Source organism: Amblyomma maculatum, chromosome 2 (genome assembly GCF_055883805.1).
Source record: "Amblyomma maculatum isolate TAMU_Amacu chromosome 2, ASM5588380v1, whole genome shotgun sequence".
Classification (NCBI taxonomy): domain Eukaryota; kingdom Metazoa; phylum Arthropoda; class Arachnida; order Ixodida; family Ixodidae; genus Amblyomma; species Amblyomma maculatum.
Genome location: NC_139345.1, coordinates 160,522,206 through 160,539,779, shown reverse-complemented (window position 1 = coordinate 160,539,779; position 17,574 = coordinate 160,522,206). Strand labels below are relative to the sequence as shown.

General features: G+C 43.9%; 2 protein-coding genes across 7 annotated transcripts in view; one reads left to right on the top strand and one right to left on the bottom strand.

The window, feature by feature from the left end:
* LOC146200305 (anillin-like) overlaps window positions 1-14,349 on the bottom strand; it is a 63,361-nt gene extending 49,012 nt beyond the window's left edge. Inside the window, exons 1-5 of one of the 6 annotated variants that reach the window (XM_084595481.1) lie at window positions 14,126-14,349; window positions 13,437-13,557; window positions 12,930-13,034; window positions 11,110-11,430; window positions 5,348-5,479 (exon numbers count right to left, since the gene is read on the bottom strand). In XM_084595481.1, the coding sequence (XP_084451607.1) occupies window positions 5,348-5,479; window positions 11,110-11,430; window positions 12,930-13,034; window positions 13,437-13,512 (634 nt within the window). In that variant the 5' untranslated portion in view covers window positions 13,513-13,557; window positions 14,126-14,349. Of the gene's footprint in view, window positions 1-5,347; window positions 5,480-11,109; window positions 11,431-12,929; window positions 13,035-13,436; window positions 13,558-13,613; window positions 13,789-13,973; window positions 14,082-14,125 lie in introns of those variants that run through there. The other 5 variants (XM_084595483.1, XM_084595480.1, XM_084595478.1 and 2 more) reach the window with 5 other exon arrangements.
* A 259-nt stretch (window positions 14,350-14,608) lies between these two features.
* The window catches only part of na (sodium leak channel non-selective protein na), a 60,309-nt gene continuing 57,343 nt past the window's right edge, over window positions 14,609-17,574 (top strand). Inside the window, exons 1-3 of the mRNA XM_084595476.1 lie at window positions 14,609-14,796; window positions 15,702-15,817; window positions 16,247-16,432. Of these exons, the coding sequence (XP_084451602.1) occupies window positions 15,716-15,817; window positions 16,247-16,432 (288 nt within the window). The 5' untranslated portion in view covers window positions 14,609-14,796; window positions 15,702-15,715. The remainder of the gene's footprint in view (window positions 14,797-15,701; window positions 15,818-16,246; window positions 16,433-17,574) is intronic.

Below are 17,574 nucleotides of genomic sequence, written 5' to 3'. Positions count from 1 at the left end.
TGTTGGTGGCATAAATACTTTCGCGTTGATAGACACCGAGTCAATACTACGTTTCATGATTATGACAGTGTGATAGAGTCATGCAGACCGTTATTTTTGTTCATATACACTTAACATAGCATGCTTTTCTCTTTCAATAAATTAGATATTTTTATTGTTTATTTTGCTTTATCCTCTTAAGACAATTTAAAGAAAACGCTCACTGTTTTTGCCGCTTTTCTAGTAGCGGTGCTGCCATAGACAGCACTGTTACAGGTGAAAACAGCCGATGTTGCCTGTAATGGGTCTAACGAGATTTATTCAGTTTACAGTCCAGCCCACTTATAACAGCCACAGATATAACAAACGCTCGCTTAGTACGAACGAGGGCAGTGCTACCGTCAAAATATATATTGGGGCAATGGCACAGTGTCTCACATAGAACGAACTGTTGTGGCCTCAACACTCGGTTAGAGCGAACGTGAAGCTGTCGGGCCCCCGTAGTTGACCGAGCCGACGGTGTTTGGCGCGGTTTCGCTCGACTGCGAACCCGCGGCAAGCGAATTTCGCGCACTTTGTGTTCCCCTGACACGATGCGAACACAGAGCGCACAAAGCGCCCCCGGCGCTCCTTTGCGGGTAAAATAAAGTAAAAAAAGAAAAAGCGCGCGTTGAAAAATGAAAACAAAAAAGCGCGCGCGGTGACGAAAGAGAAAGTGGCGCCGCCCGCGTCGCTGTGATGCATTCACGTGATCTGCGTCGGCCAATCCGGAAAGTCAGGCGCCTGCTCTACCGGCTCAAACCGGTTCTCCATTTGTTGCTCCGTTGCCACCCCGCGCTGAGGGCATTGCGCCGTCTATTCTTTCTGTGCGACGGCACTGCGTTGACATCGTTGCCGCATCCGTGCCTTTCCCAGATCGGGGAGTTGAAGGATGCCTCAACGCACGAGCCCAAGGGCTTGGCTTGCGCCTGGTGCGATGGAGGACTGTACACCGACCTCTTCAGGTGCTAAAAGGAAAGCTGTCGACATCGCAACGAAGATGGCCATTGTTAATGAACTTGCTCAAGGTGCAAAAACTGCGAACTGGTCAAGAAGTACGGACTGTTGAAATCAACCATTTCAACCATTGCTAAGGGCAAGGAAAAGATTCTTGGTGCTACCGTAAATGCCGACCAGACTAGAAAGCGCCTTCAAAAGGAGACCTACGCGGACGTTGAGGACGCACTGCTGAAGTGGTTCGCTGACGCCCGGTCTCGCAACGTTCTGATCAGTGGACCGCTGATGCTCTCCAAGGCTAAAGACTTCACCTTCCTTTTGGACGTTCCCGATTTCAGCCCAGGCAATGGATGGCTCCACCGGTTTAAGGCTCGCCATGGAATTGTTTTCAAGGCGGTCGTCGGCGATGCCGCGTCTGTTAACAACGAGGACGTCAATGCGTGGCTTTCCGACAACCTCCCAACAATCACGAGCTATGCTCCACGGGACATTTACAATGCCAACGAGATTGCGTTGTTTTCTCAGGTGTTGCCATCTAAAACGCATGCCTTGAAAGGCGACAAGTGCGCAGGAGGCAAGAACAGCAAGTTGCGCATAACCGTTCTTCTGTGTGTCAATATGGACGGCAGTGACCGGCGGCTGCCTTTTGTCATTGGCAAGTCACGGAAGCCGCGATGCTTTGGAAGCTACGTGCTCGTACGCTACAGGAACAATAGAAAAGCCTGGATGAGTCGTGACTTATTTGCAGAGTGGCTTGTCGAGTTCGACTGCGACATGGCGCGAAAAAACAGGAAGGTCCTGCTCGTGCTGGATAACTGTGCGGCACACCGTGTGCAGCCTTCCTTGAGTGCGGTGACAGTGCTCTTCTTGCTTCCCAATGCAACCTGCAAAATTCAGCCGCTGGATATGGGCATCATTCATATGTTCAAGGTGTGCTACCGGCGGCGCGTCATCTAACGCTTATTGATCGCGATTGATGCTGCCATGCCAGTTTGCATCAGCTTGCTTGCCGCCGTGGAGATGTTGAAAGCGGCGTGGATGGAACTCACCGCGGAGTGCATAGCAAATTGCTTCCGCAAGGCGGGTTTTATGGGTCCAGGCACCGAGGACGCCATAGATCACCCACCGGAAGGCCGGTCACACGAGGACTTGTGGCAACGCGTCGTTGACACGCAGCTGGCCGGACCTGACGTTGCCTGGGACGATTTCGTTTCTGCTGATGACGACGCCGACATTGCGGAGCCATGCACTGACGAAGCTATTGTGCGTGAAGTGCGAGCCCTTCCTGACTGCCCAGAGACCGACGAGGACGATGACGAGGATGCTGCTCTAGCGCCGGTTGCTGTGAACGCTTCAACTGCGATCGGTTAGATCGCGTCGCTTAAGGAACTCGTGTGCAGCAGAGGCCTTGGCGATGAACATATGACCGCGCTGGAAAAATTAGAAACGGCAGTGATGCGATCAGTTTGAAGAAGCAGACATGCATCATGGACTTTTTTCAAAAATAAAGTTAACTTTCGTCTCGCTTGCTCTTTTTGTCCGTATTATAGGTGGTCCACTTACTACGAACTTTGGATACAACGAACAAATGCCGCGTGACGATCAAGTTCGTTATAAGTGGGCTGGACTGTAATTCTTAAAACTACCTTAGTGCTCTCAATTGTAGTTCCAACAAAACCTGTGCATCTCTGTTGATATCATGCTCAATACTGCCCCCGCACATCCCCTCAGCTGCATGGCAGTCGTGTCTATAGAATCTCTACACAAACTATATCATGTCCCCGATGTCAGAGTTTACAAATGCCATCAACCATTGAGAAAACAAGACTACCGTACAGAAAAATGAAGTTTTAAATTGTTCTGCTGCCTTTCTCAATGCCACAGCAAAGTATTTATTAATTTGGGACGGGAGCTTTGGTTTGGTTTAGTTTATAGAGTTTACCATCCCAAAGTGTGCTGTAGTGGATGGCTACTCAGTCCCCTTGACCATCTGGGAGCCTTTGACGCGCACTGACATCACAATGCACACAGACGTTTCTCAGTTTTGCTTCAATCGAAATGCAGCTACTGGCGGTTGGGTTCAAACCAGGGTAATTCAGTTCAGTAGTTGGGCACCTTAAACCCCAAGCTACAGTGGCAGATGGAGGGGAGCTTTTGAGATATTCATTTAATTATACATCTGCACTCCTCTTCTACAAACCTTCGCCTCAATTCCTTAAGTGCATCAACTAACGTGAGTCTCCTAAAGCATTTCAACAATTGAACTTTATCCAGCTACTTCATGGCAAAGTGTGGCTAGCTCGGAGTAACCCCCTTGTGTGGCATTGGTGTGATGTTCAATTTCGATCAGGAAAAATTTCCAAACATCAAATTAAATTTCCTTTTCTTTGCTCAGATAAATATTATAATATTATTGTAAAATGTCGTTTATGCATGTGGAATCATATTGGACAGAGTGTCCAAGTGTCTGCGTCAGTCGCCGTGGTTCCCTGAGTAGTAAAAAGACACCAGTTGGCACAAAAGCATTCACGCGACACGAGGTGCATGGCCTCAACAGAAGTTCTTGAAATGACAGGCATATCAGGGTGACTAACGAAAGAAGAGTCTACAAGGTCGTCACTGACTTTGTGAAGAACTTGGACATTGGGCCATGGACACCAGCAGTGGATTAACTTTAGCACAACTTCACTGCCAGATTAGCGGTATCTTTCACTGCAAAAAGGGCGTTTTGGGGTAGTGGGCCTGGCTGGACCACGTATGACATGGGGTTCAGTGTGGATTGCTGCAAAATCAAATATGCGGGAGCTTTGGGCCTAGCCGTGCTCTACAGGGCACAGCTCACCGACATGGGATATTTGTGGACAACAGTGGAAACTTATCAGGGCAGCTTCAAAGGATCACCGAAGGGAAAGACACTGAAAAAACTCTACCAATTGGCTGACCTTTGTGGAAAGACAGCAAGGTGCAATGGGGGAGCGTGAAAGGTATATAGCGAAAGAGAATTTTGCGCTGTGTTTTTTTTTCCTCCCTTCTTAAAAAAAGGGTTCTGCATACACTGTGAAGGTTATGGGGCAGAACCCTGGATATAGCGGGCCGATCGTGGATGCTGGTGTCACTATGTCATTTAATGGTAACTAATTTAATGCTCTTTTTGCTTGTATGTATGTCTTAGAATAGAGCTATTTGTACTAGCAAAGCTGAACGGGGCATTGCACGCAGCAAGATTCCAATCATGTTGATGCTTGCTGGAATTGGATATAATTCGAATGTGGGCTGGACTTATAGTCTTTAAAACTGAGTCTTGAAGTCCAGTTGATTGTTCTGGCCTATTGCTGAGTTTACATTTTCGGGTATGCCTAGCTCGCTAGATTTTTTTTCTTTTTTTTTTCTAGCATTGCTGTAGAAATTCAGTTGACCGTTTTGTCCTTGACAAAAGTGTTGCCATTCATAATTTGTCATCCCTTATAGCCGTCGCAGACAAGCAAAAAAAAATTCACTGTGGACTTTGCAGCAATCTCTTCAAACGTCAGTGACATCTCCAAGCACAGTGAGCCAACGAGACCCAGGATAAACATATCCTAGACTGAAATAAAGCACATAATCTAAAGTAAAACTCAAACAATGACGTATTATAACTACACTAGCCACTACAAGTCAAAATCCTTTGAAATTAAAGGAAAAGTAAAAAATGCATCACTTGCACGAGCTACCCAAACAGTCAACCCCAGCCCATAGAGAACTGCTGACGTAAGAATATTCAAGCAATTATCCTGCATTACTTTTGCAGCAGAAAGCTACCAGACATGCACCTTCATTACCACAGAAATGAGGTTAGATAACGTACACACACAGTAAAGCATTTATGGAACAAGACTTAGTTGGAAACTAATCTCTCAGTGTTCTGTAAACTGTACACAGACACACAGTAGTTTTATATGCACAACGTGCTCATCAGTTATGCACTCTGAATGTTCAAAGCAGCCATCCAGAACACAGTAAAAGGTCATCTGGATAAACATCACACCTGCTTTGTCATATCAGAAACATGAACAGCAGTTGGCCAATTTTGAAGCATAAATGTAACGTACACATTTGAACTTATATTCAACGGCTGGAAAGCACTTCATGACATCCCATGCTGCTGCAATTCTTCCTATTTCAAGTAATTACAAAGTAAGTTTCGATACTTCAAAGCTTCATGCAAATTCTCCTTTCCTTGGCACCTAGCTTCCTACTTATAACTACAAGACATTAAGTTCCCACATCGTAACTAGATTTTAGGTGCAATGAAAGTGCCACATTTCAGCCGCCCAAACAGGCTCCATTTAGAAGCAAGTGCATAGAATGCATTATTAAATGGATGAGGTCTTACCTGAGCTTGAAACAGGGGTTTCGCAAACAGGTTCCTTAATAATTGCAAGGGCAGGTAACTCCGGCTTCTTTGGTGTGCCAGGCCTAGTAGCTCCTTTGCCTTTGCTTCCAGAGGGCGGTGGAGTTACCGCTGCTAAGAGCAAAAGGAAAGACAGCAAACAGAATGGAATGATGCAGCCTTAACACCATCACACAGAATGACGCGTCAAGAAACGCCAGCCCACTACTACATACAGAGTTCGAGACCTGCAAATATACCCAACCCATTTTATGAATTTGTGCTACAGCCAAATATAATTTTGCCAATGTAATTGTTCTAATGTGTCATAGAAAAATGGACGACATCGCATAGAACATGGCTGACCAGTTAATGAATGATGGAGAAATTATGTTGCAGCAAAAGGCTGACCTTAGATTCTATTTAAAGTTTAAGCCAAGATTCTATTGCAGCTGATAAGCTTGCCGTCCAACTACCCTTAAAAAATTAGTTAAGCAAGTTCTGCCCCTAACTGAGCAATGACCAAGTATCCCCTGTGTGAGGAAGTTTGCATTCACTGTACTCATTAAAATAGAATCTGATCGCTATTTGGAGAGAAACTTAACTGCTGCAGTGAAGGCCTGTTTTTGGTGAAAGTTGCAAGACACTGCCTATAATATAAGTGTCGAATTCTTTTGGTTTTAGCCCGAGCAGACCAACGAACATGAGCTGAATTCATTTTCTGAAACATCGCTTTAACTGAAAAGAGGTCAGTATTCTTAATGTATGCGGACAACTAAGTGACTACCTCACGCAAGTTGCACTCTGATGCAAGAAAATTTACAGGCACTACTAGATGTCAAATGGGATCACTGGATTGGGCCCCATGGTCGCACCTTCTGAGGTATTTCTCTGCAGATTATTCTACTACTATGCATAGTGCAGTCTGACACTAAGTGCTGTTGCATGGCTTAGCAATTCCTTCACACAGTAGCACAGAAGCTTCACTGGAGTGGAAACCTAGCACTGAACATGCAGTGGTGCCACACAAAATCGTGATAGGCTAGTGCAGAGCGTGACATCACACACTCCATGACAGCCCACAATAAATAAAACAATATTAGAGGTCTAATGTGGCTAAACCATTAGTTTGATTTAGTTTATCTTGGTAGATGATAGATGACACTGCCATCGTCCGCTCACCAGCTGTTGCTGACGCTGCTTAGACTGAAGAGACAAGTTTCAATATGGAAGTGTTAATGATTCTCATTTGCCAGCTCCCTTTACAGATGCTCATTCACGTGTATGCACTTTGCCATGAATCTTAATTTATTCCTCTGTTATCCGACACATACTAATTAGCATACATTAGACTGCAAGATTATAAGAATGACCACCAAACAGAAATAAAGCCCGGCTTCATTTAAGCTGTATGAGTGGACCTGCATTGCCTAGGGGGCACAGCATGTCCAACGTGAGACCCAGTGGTCTTAGGAGGCTGCATTTCAATATCACCCTCCTATCTTAGTGGTAAAGCACAAATTGGCAAAGCTTGACGATTAGGCAGGAGCTCAATGGCCCAAACTTAACAGAGACCTCCTGCTTTTCTAGTTTAACTTAAGTGGTAATGTTCTGCCTAAAAAACAAATAAAATGCTATATGGTTACAAGCAGGATATGAAGATGATATGATGCGAACAGACCAGCTTTGCTGACCATTGCGTTAGCAGACTTACAGCATTGCCACAGCCTAATATCCTGTGTATTAAACTGTCAGCCTGTTGCATTATGCTTTGAATGTCATTGCCTTCATCTGTGCGAAGGTCAGCGTAAAAGCAAGAGCCCACAGACATGTAGAAAATCATTTGAAATGACAGAAAATTAGAATGAACAATTTAAATTATCACTGGTGTGCATTAACTAAGTTAATATACCTGATGCTATCGTCTTATCAAAGAATAATAATTACACAACTGCATTTTTTTTTTTTACTTCCTAAAGCAACAGTGACAGTGTTTACAACCATAACAAGTCACTGTAGCTTGCGAAACCATACAAAAGTATTATGAAAGAGTTGTGACCCAACTTCCACATTAGCAGTAGTTTGACTGCTGTCATCCCCATGTCGATGGCACAATGCACAGCCTTCTGGGCCCTTCTGTAGTCTACTGGACTCTTTTCTTCCTTTACAATCTAAAACTTTGTTCATGTGAAATGTTTGCCGTTTTAATGAAGAAGCAGTCCCTGATTAGCCAAAAAAAAAAAAAAAATGATGTTTAAAAACGTTCACAACATTTTTGTCCACAATGGGCAGGAGAGGACAGGTAGCATAATTACAGTATTCCGATAACATGGTTTAATGATGCGGTGTAAATGCTCGGCATGGGGCTTCATCATCCTTAGCCTAACTATACCCACTGCAAGGCAAAAGCCTCTGCCATATTCCTCCAATTAACCCGGTCCTGTGCGAACTGCATCCACTTGACCCCTGCGAACTCCTTAATCTCATCCGCCCACCCAATTTTCTGCCGCCCCTGCGACGCTTTCCTTCCCTTGAACTACAGTTTGTTGCCCTAAGCGACCATCGGTTATCCTCTCTTCACACTACATGTCCTTGGGCACAGTAGTCGAGTGCCCTAACCACTGCGCCACACCGGCGGGGCGTAATCAATGAATGCTATGTATAAGGGCTAGTTATATTCCGAGCATTTTTCTATCACCGGTTGATGGTATGGATATGATCGTTAGTAGAGTATCCTTTCCGAAAGCCTGCTTGATCTTTTGCTTGGTTGCAGTCTAAAGTTGCTCTGATTTCATTAGCGATTAGCTTAGTAAATACTTTATATGTAACAGACAGTAAGCTAATTGGTCGGTAATTTTTCAAGTCCTTAGCGTCCCCTTTCTTATGAATTAGGATAATGTTTGCGTTCTTCCATGGTTCCGGTATCATCGATTACGCCAGACATTGCGTATACAGGGTGGACAGTTTTTCCAGCACGGTATTCCCCCGTCCTTCAACAAATCTATACTTATCTCATCCTCTCCAGCTACTTTCCCCCTTTTCGTGGTTTCTATTGCTTTCTTTACCTCGTCCTTCGTCACTGGTGGAACGTCAGACTGTTCTTCCCTACCGCCAATCTCATTGTCATGACTGTTGGCTGCTCTAGATCAGTATAGAACTCCTCTGCTACTTTGACTATCTTGTCCATATTCGTGATGACATTGCCCGCCTTGTCTCTTAGCGCATACATCTGATTTTTGCCTATGCCCAATTTCTTCATCACTTTAAGGATTCCCCCATTCTTTACAGCATGCTCAATTTTCTCCATGTTATACTTCCTTATATCGGCCACTTTGCACTTATTGATTAGCTTTGATATATCTGCCAATTCTATCTGGTCTGCTGGATCGGAAACTTTCATATTTTGAAGTTTCTTAATCAAATCCTTCGTCTCAGACAGCTTACCAGTATCCTCTCTAACTATCCTACCGCCTACTGCTACAGAGCACTCGGTAATGATATCTCTAATTATTGTTCATTGCTTCTAGGCTGATGTCGTCACCCTTGATTAGAGCTAAATACCTATTCTGTAGAGAGTTCCTGAACTCTTCTGCTCTCCCCCCTCACCGCAAATTCGTTAATGAACTTCTTTCTTACTAATCTGTTTCGTTCCCTTTTCAGATTTAGACTAATTCGAGACCTTACCATCCCGTGGTCACTGCATCGCACCTTCCAGATTACCTCTACGTCCTGCACAATGGAGGAGTTAGAACACATTATGAAGTCAATTTCATTTTTAGTCTCCCCGTTAGGGCTTTTCCATGTCCACTTCCAGTTATTCCGTTTGTTGAAGAAGGTATTCATGATTCTTAAGTTATTTCGCTCTGCAAACTCAACTAGCAACTCCCCCCTGCTATTCCTAGAACCAATGCCATAGTCACCCACTGCCTGATCTCCTGGTTGCTCTTTCCCTACCTTGGCATTGAAGTCGCCCATTAGTGCAGTATACCGAGCCTTTCCTTTCCGCATTGCCAAGTCAACATCTTCATAGAAGTTTTCGACTGCCTGGTCATCATATCTACATGTAGGTGTGTAGGCCTGTACAACCTTCAGTTTATGCCGTTTATTAAGCTTAATTATGAGGCCTGCCACCCTCTCATTAATGCTATAGAATTCATCTATATTACCAGCTATACAATTATTGACAAGGAAACCTACCCCTAGTTCTTGCTTCTCCGGTAAATCTCGATAACACAGCACATGCCCATCCTTCAGTAAAGTATATGCCTCATTTGGCCTCTTAACCTCACTAAGCCCTATGGACATCCCATTTCAAACCCTCTAGTTCCTCTAACAGCCCTGCTAAACTAGCTTCACTAGCTAGTGTTCTAGCGTTAAAAGTTGCCAGGGTCCGTTTCCAATGGCGGCTTGTCCAGTGGAGCCAGAGATTCTTAGCACCCATCCCCGCTCCGTCACAGGTCTGACTGCCGTTGGTGACTGAGGGGCGGGATTTTGTAGGACTAATCATGGGGCTTCACTCTTGCTTTAACCAAGTTTTTCGTGTGCTCTGGACAAACAGGAATTAGAGCAGAAGATGCTCCAATTGGTCCTTTTCTTTAGACAAGATGGAAGTGTTATTCCAATCAACGTGGTAGCCTGTGGGTGCACTGATGACGTCCTTGTTTTTTCCACCATGTGAATTATCCTTAATGTACCTCCTGTCCTTCAAACATCTCTGCCCTGCTAAGTATGAACAAGAAGCTCGTACGAGTCTCAAATGTCTTTGTTTATTCCTTTTGTTCAGTAACTGCTTTTTTGCTTTATCACATCAACATGCCAGACCAGATGGATTTTCATCAAAGCGTCACACTTCCTTCCCCGAGCGAATGAGAATCTTACTGCACGCAAGAAACTCATACACCCATACACAAAATTTGCTATCATAAAAGCAAGCAGAAGGGACTGTGAAAGAAATAGGTGCATGTAGCTCGCTTGTTACTTTTGAGTGTTTAGCTTCATTTACCTTGATTTCTGTGAAATGAATTCTTGAAATAAACAGCTGCACATACTTTTACATCATAGCACATTGAGAAAAAAAAAAAGATTTGTACCACAGAGAAATATTTCTGGGTAACAGCCAGTGCAGGTCAAATTCGACTCCTCCAGTTATATGCAGTTATGCAGATACAGAGAGAAAGCTTCTCAGGTAGGTTGGGCAGAAGTGGGGTGTCTACCAAACACCAATGTAGACAGCAGGGAACAAAAATCTGCCAAATGTATGCATCTGAGAACCAGCTCTCTTTCACAAGTTTTTTTGCAATGAAAATGTCACCACACAGTAAAAAACAAATGACGGACAATTTAGCGTTGTTAGGCCAAATGCGAATTAGGTGCACTAGTGCATCAGTGTTCAGCAAGATTTCAGGTTGCACATACTCATTAGCAAGCAGTCGTTAACAAAGGCCCAAATTAGAGGACTGGTATTAAGCGATAGCAAAATGCATGTCCGCAGATCCACAAGGGAAGCCCCAGACGGGAGTCATCAAAGTTGAGTCATGCCCTAAGGCGGAGCTTATTTGTCTCACTAAATCTTTTTGGCAGTTATAAGCTAGGATTATAGGATCCTCCCTTTCATTTAAGCATGTCAGCAACGGTGAAGCTCTTTTAATATAGAATTCGATAAATGAAATTTTACAACATTTTTGCATTTGGAAAGACTAAAATGACCTACTTTAAGGACACGCCTGTGCCTCAAACCAAACCAGACAGTGCGTGCATTGACCAACCTGAATTTGTCTCCTCTGCAGAGCTCGTGGACAGCTTAGCAGCAGCACTACGGGGAAATCCATTAGTCTTCGTGGAGGATGCTAATCCCATGTTGAATGAGGAAAAGGATTGTTTTAGGTGTGGTCTTGTGACTGGCCTCTTCACGGGAAGAGTGCCACGGCCGCCAGACTGACAGATGGCATTCTCAAAGAGGGCCGCCCTTGCAGCCACCGAGAGCTTCACAGCAGACTCGTCATCTTTGCTGCTGTTGTGCACAGCTCCTATCATTGCAGCTCGACCCACCACAGTGGAGGCTTCTTTGTGGCTTTTATCCAGTGGCACTAAAATTTGCACACAATGAAGAAGCATCACAGGAACAGAAAGTACAATCAAGGTAAAAGTACTTCTATATTAGAGGTTATGAAATGGTTGCTGAAAAAAGGACAAATGAAATGATAGGTCTCTACTAAGGTAAAGAAATAAAATCATTTCAAGAACAAAAAGTTAAAAAAGAATATTATTAATTTACTTGAAACTGAAGCAGGAAAAAAAAAAAGAAAAAAAGGTGAGGTAGTAGGCCCCAACGCAACCTTATTTGCTGCTACCTCATGGAAAGGATGTCATAAAACAAAAATGGCATCTCTATTACTAGTTACAAACATACTCGCTTCATTTCATCAGTTATGTCACCAGTAAACTTCGAGAAGCCAGACCTCTTCGATATTTTCATCTACAGTAGTTTCTTATAAAACAAAAATAAAGGACCTGACTAACATTTGTGTGCAAGGTTAACCAATTACTACCATGAATCTGGCACACACATTTGAAGCTTAAAATGGTCATTGAGCAACTGAAATTTGTTGCATTTGCAACATGCTACCCTGCCTAAATGACTAAGCATCCACCTGACCTCCTAGACGTCTACCATAAGAATAGTATTGAAATTTTCTTTACAGCATGATTAGATAGGTACCACACGTCATATGAGCACTGCAAGGCATGCACTAGTACTGATCTGCAGTACACAATGTGCAACTTTCAGCAAAACCTAGATATTCATGCCATATAGTATCCACATGCTTTACAAGCCATAGCAGCCTGATTTCCGCACCTTATAACAGGAGAAAAAAAAGTTTTAAAGAAAAAAGTTGCTTTAACTGCATCACTTCAGCAGGTACCTGAACCACACCACGCAAAAGGAAGATGAAAGCAAAGGTAAAAAAAAAAGGACACTGGATGTTAGTGGTGGACGTTAACATTGGGAGCTGTTTTTGGTTGCTAATGTGACCTAGTAATCAGGTCACAATCTTACATAAAAGTATTTAGGGCAATGCAACAACAAAAAGCCACAGCAGACCTCGGTGTTGGGCTAGTTGGCAACTCATTCCTTCGAAGTGGAAGTAGCGCTTAAGCCAAAAAGACCACAAAGTAAAGGACTACACAGCAAAGAGCACATTGCACATTGTGTTGTTGTAGCCACTGACCTTTTGCAACTTATCGTTTTGTGGCCCAGTCTAGTTATCTGTAGGCACCAAGGGTACGAGTGAGCATTTTTCCTCCCTCTCATTCCCTGCCTTTTCATGGCTATAAAATATTTGCTCCAACTGCAATAAATTTCTCCTGATACCTACATTTCACTCTTGCAGTTTATGGATCAGGGGACACACTCGGAGTGAATTTATGATGTCACATGTTGTTCACCTTGCAGTCTTTTCATAAAAGCAAAAAAAGACCTGCAGTGTGGTTATTTGTTTCCCATAGTAGAAAAAACTTCAGCAACTAACACATTTCGAGTTCGCTGAGATATTTCAGAAAATCTGATTAAGTGACTAGCACTCACTCTGGTCAACTGATGGCATAGGTGCGTCGTTCTCCTTATCTTTATCACTCGCCGAATCTCTGCTCAGCTCCTCTGCACAGATCTTCTTGCAGATAGTGTTATCGTCTGGAAATGGGAAAAGCATGCATGCCAACTGTCTAAGAAGCAAGTATCCTGGAAAACATGCTGAACATATAATTCAATGTATACACAACAGAAGGAAACTAAACAAGCTAGGCAAGATCAGCGAGGAGGTTTCTGCACGCTGCACAAAGAGGGAAAAAATTCTGATTAAAATGGGCAAAATAACTTAAAATTAATCAAAACAATTAAATGAACTTAGAGGTTTCCAAACGAATTTTTGAAAGTAAGTCCCTTTTAGATTACGATGAACAATCACTAAGTTTGTTTTTTACTGTCAACAAGCATCCAGAAATGAAAAACAAATCAGAGGAAACAAATGTGCTGGCATCGTAACCGAGCGATGCACGCAGCCACGCCCAAGACAAGGAAACAAACATTTCTCACTGGAGTGGGAGGCTTCTTCCGAGGTAGCCAAGTCCTGTATTTTGCGCTTCCCTGAGCGTGGCGACAAAGGCGGCATCTTGCTAGTAGCCTTCTGGCGAGCCTTCACGCGGGTGAAGAGGCTCTGAAAAAACCACAGCGATTAGCACCGTCATTGCATGACTTTTTAGTCAGGCTAACATATTCATATCGTCGCGCGCACACACCGCCTGGCCCTAAAGCTAAGCGAGTTCAATGCGCTCGCATTTCATCCTTGAAACAAACGCGCCGTTGAGACAGCAAGGAGGAACTCAAGCGAGAGTGAGTCAGCTTCGGAGGAAAGCGTCTGTCTGGTCTCGAACATCGCCGTAAGCACACGCAGCGCGAACGGAAATGGATCCCGCGACCACCCCTCGTCTTCTCCGAACGACTCACAGCCGTCGCGGTACACGATGGGCGTCATCCGAGCAGCGCTCGCCTGCGCATCAAGTTTCAAGATGACAGCCAAGTAAACAAGCGACGTTGGCCGGCGGCAGTACCCGCAAGAGCCATAAAACTTACTGCAACTAAAGCTGAGGGTAAACTATGAACCGCGTAGGCAAGACAAACAGAAGTTAAGAACATTACGGCAGAAAATGCATAAAAGCACCGTAGTGCAACTTATGTAAAGAGCGACAAGAACGGGGCACATTGTTCACCGAGCATATGCTTACCTGCGCCGCTGCCTCTAATGCGTCTATTTTGACGGCTGTGCAGTTGTCTCGGAAAGAAAAAGATGCTTAATAAAACGCCCAACGCACGGCCGAAATTCGAAATACCAGCTGGCGACTGAAATCAGATAAGAGCAAGTACAGGCCGTTTGAACCGTTCAAACATCCCGGTTGCCTCGGTCACGAGCCCTTTGCCGGCATTTATCAGCGGAAAATTCGGTAAACACTTCCAAAATCCCCATGTAGCCGTCTCTAGGGAGCGCTGGTGATGTGCTGCATTTAAAACAACTAAATATTTTTAGAATACTAAATAATAAATTTTATAAAACTACCCATACATTTATTTATTTATTTTATTATTTTCGAAATATTTAAAAAGCAATTTGTGCAAATGCGAAAAGGCACGAAAACCACTGACAGACAAAACGACAGACGGAAAGAGAGTGGGAGATAATAGGAGAGGAGGATCCAATTGCGCATGTCCTTTCCACCGCGCCCATCATCCGCGCTTTTCCTCCTCGTCCTGCGCCGCTCTGGGTGCTCCTTCCTCGACGAAGCGCCGCATCCATCCCTGCGTGGAATGAGCAGGCCGGCTGAGGAAAATGCGACTGCGAGTCGACGTTCTGTTCACCTATCCTGATCATTTCTTAATAGGACTGCCACGAACCTCCAAGGTGAGTGGCTGTATACGCCCGCGCGATATATCGCCTCCTATTTTTCGCCTCGCGCGCTGAACAAACATATCCCATCGCGCGCGATGACAGGTAGCCATGAAATCGATGGCGGTCGCGCCGTGTGGAGCCGGGAGCTATACCTCAATTCGTTTTGCGCGGCGAAACGATCGTTTGCCGGGTTTTTAGCGCGTTCGCGGTTTACGACTCTGCGCAAGCCGCAACTCGGCAGTCGGGACGTGTTATTGGGGCGAGACGTGCGCGCATGCAGCCGTGCCAGATGCTGCGCCTGGTCGCGGTTCCGAAAACGGTGCTCAAGGTTTGTATATACTATATCTCCGCGATGTGGGCGCTGAGTGAAACGTAAACGGGCGAAAAAATAAACTTGCTGCGCGGTGCGTGTGCCGGCGATGGGTGGTAAGTTGGGTAAGCACGCGGAGTTTTCTTTGTAGTTTCTCACATAAAACATGAGAAGTTTAGGTTTTCGAAGAGCCGGAAAAGTGCTGGGGAAATCTTGTATATTTTCTTGTTTCCGTTTGCGTATATATATCAGGGAAGGGCTCAAATCATCATGACGCGGATTCCAGCACATTTCAATCCGTGATTTTAAGAAAATTACTTTCAAGAACGAATGGGTCTGGTTTAGTTGTCTTTATGTGGGAACTTGATCTTGATATCCAGGTAACGGCTCATATATATATATATATATATATGAAAAGATGACAACGTCGTCAAGGTAACAAAGGCAAGTGTGCCATTTGATCCCTCTGAGTAGGTTGTCCATCATGCGTTCGAATGTGGCAACATATATATATATATATATATATATATATATATATATTATTTTGTGTACATGTGTGAAATTATGAATTCATTTCTGTTTAACAGCAGTAATTTCACTTTTCCAGTCTATACGTGAACAATGCTAGCCAGAAAGCAAAGCGTCCGGGGAGAACCAATCCTCGCAGATTATGGACCTGACGAAAGCCTTAACGAAAATGCTGATATCGAGTGGGTTAACAAGGCAAGTACGCATTGTTTTTATTAGTTTGTCGTAATATGTTTCGAACTGAAAGAAATATTGAAGTTGACCAATTTCAGCTCTGTGACACTGATAGTATTTCGATCAACTTATGTTTAATAGCATAATTTGCTATTAAAATCTGGATTTTTGGCATATTTGCTGTTAATTTTTTATAATTTTGGAATGCATGGTTTGCTGTGTTCAGAGTCAAAAGTAAAGTATATACATTGCTTTTGCATGCATACGTGCAGTACAGCGCTGTTCTGTTCATTTTGTTTATATGTGCCACATTGATTTGCACTATACAATTGCTTAGAAATTCTCATTGCACCATGCTGCCTGCTGCTATATTATTATTGCTATTTTTTATTGGACTTAAAGTCGTGCTCGCTTGCTTCTGCTGACCAGTCACCTGTCTCCACTGTGCAGGTATGGGTGCGACGAGTACTTCGTATGTGTGCGCTTCTGTCCTTGGTTTCCGTTAGCCTTAACACCACACGAACGTTTGAGAAGCACCCGACCCTTGTGTACGTCACCTTCTGCTGGGACATCTTTGCCACTCTGCTGTTCACGGCGGAGATGATTGCCAAGATGCACATCCGGGGACTCATTACGGTGTGTGCCTTTACTTCCCCGCTCATCTAATGCCTGTACTCTCGGTCCATTACAAGCTTTTCCAGGCCGTCTTGTTGATATATTGCCTCCATTTATTGTTTTTGGAATGTTAGTGAGCTGTCAATAAGGAATAATTAATGTCAATATGCCCTTTTATTTGCTTGTTGAGGGCCTATTTATTTAGTAAACCACTGCTTAGCTCTGTACTGTCGACGACAAAAGTTAGCAGGACATGTTCACTGCAACAAAAACTGATACCTGTATTCCCAGGTAAAATTTGTTGATATAAATTTACGGGTTTCATCTGGAACCAGCGGAAAACTTTATGATATACTGCTGATCAAAATGGCTCCAGTAAGGAAAGTGCCTAGTTCGGTAATAGGATCTATTGTTCCCAGAAGGAAGCCTTCTTGTTTTCTGTCATCTCAGTGGGACACTAATCGGTTTCATGCTAGGATCTATTGGTCCAGAAGGAAGACTTATAAATTTCTAAGTTTCCAGTAGAGCACTGCACTGATTGGTTTTGTGTTGCGTTTACTGGTCCCAACTGCAAGCTTCTGGTTATGAACTTGCAGTTCAAAAATTTAATAATCAAGAGATTGCTCATCAATCATTAGCCACTAACGCCTCTGGTGCATTATTTAACAAGTGGCTCGTGACTTTAGAGGTGAAATTCAGACCCGTGTGAGAGCTAGGTAAAGTGATCATTGCCAGAGAAGCAACCTATGTGTCTGGGTCACTTCTGGGGATTTCTGTCCCTGGTAGGATACATATGTCATCATGCTTGGATGTGTGTAACATATACATACTCAGAAAGTACTGGTATGAATGGATGAATTGGATGAACATTGGATTGGTCTGCTGTTTGGATCACTTAGGTTCAAGGAACGTGTGCAAACATCAAAATAGAACTGAATCTTGATTCATACTTAACCAGCCAAAGGACGAGACACAGGAAAAAAGAGGACAGGACAAGGACAGGACGTGCCCAGTCGTCAACCTTGTTGAATTTCATTAACTGAATCTTGAAGCAGAGTGCAGTTCTAATTTCCAGCTGATCAGAGACAGGATTAGAAGTATGCATGCACATGAATGGATGGCTCCTCTTGATCAGTATCCCATAGCTGAAACCTCGGTAACAA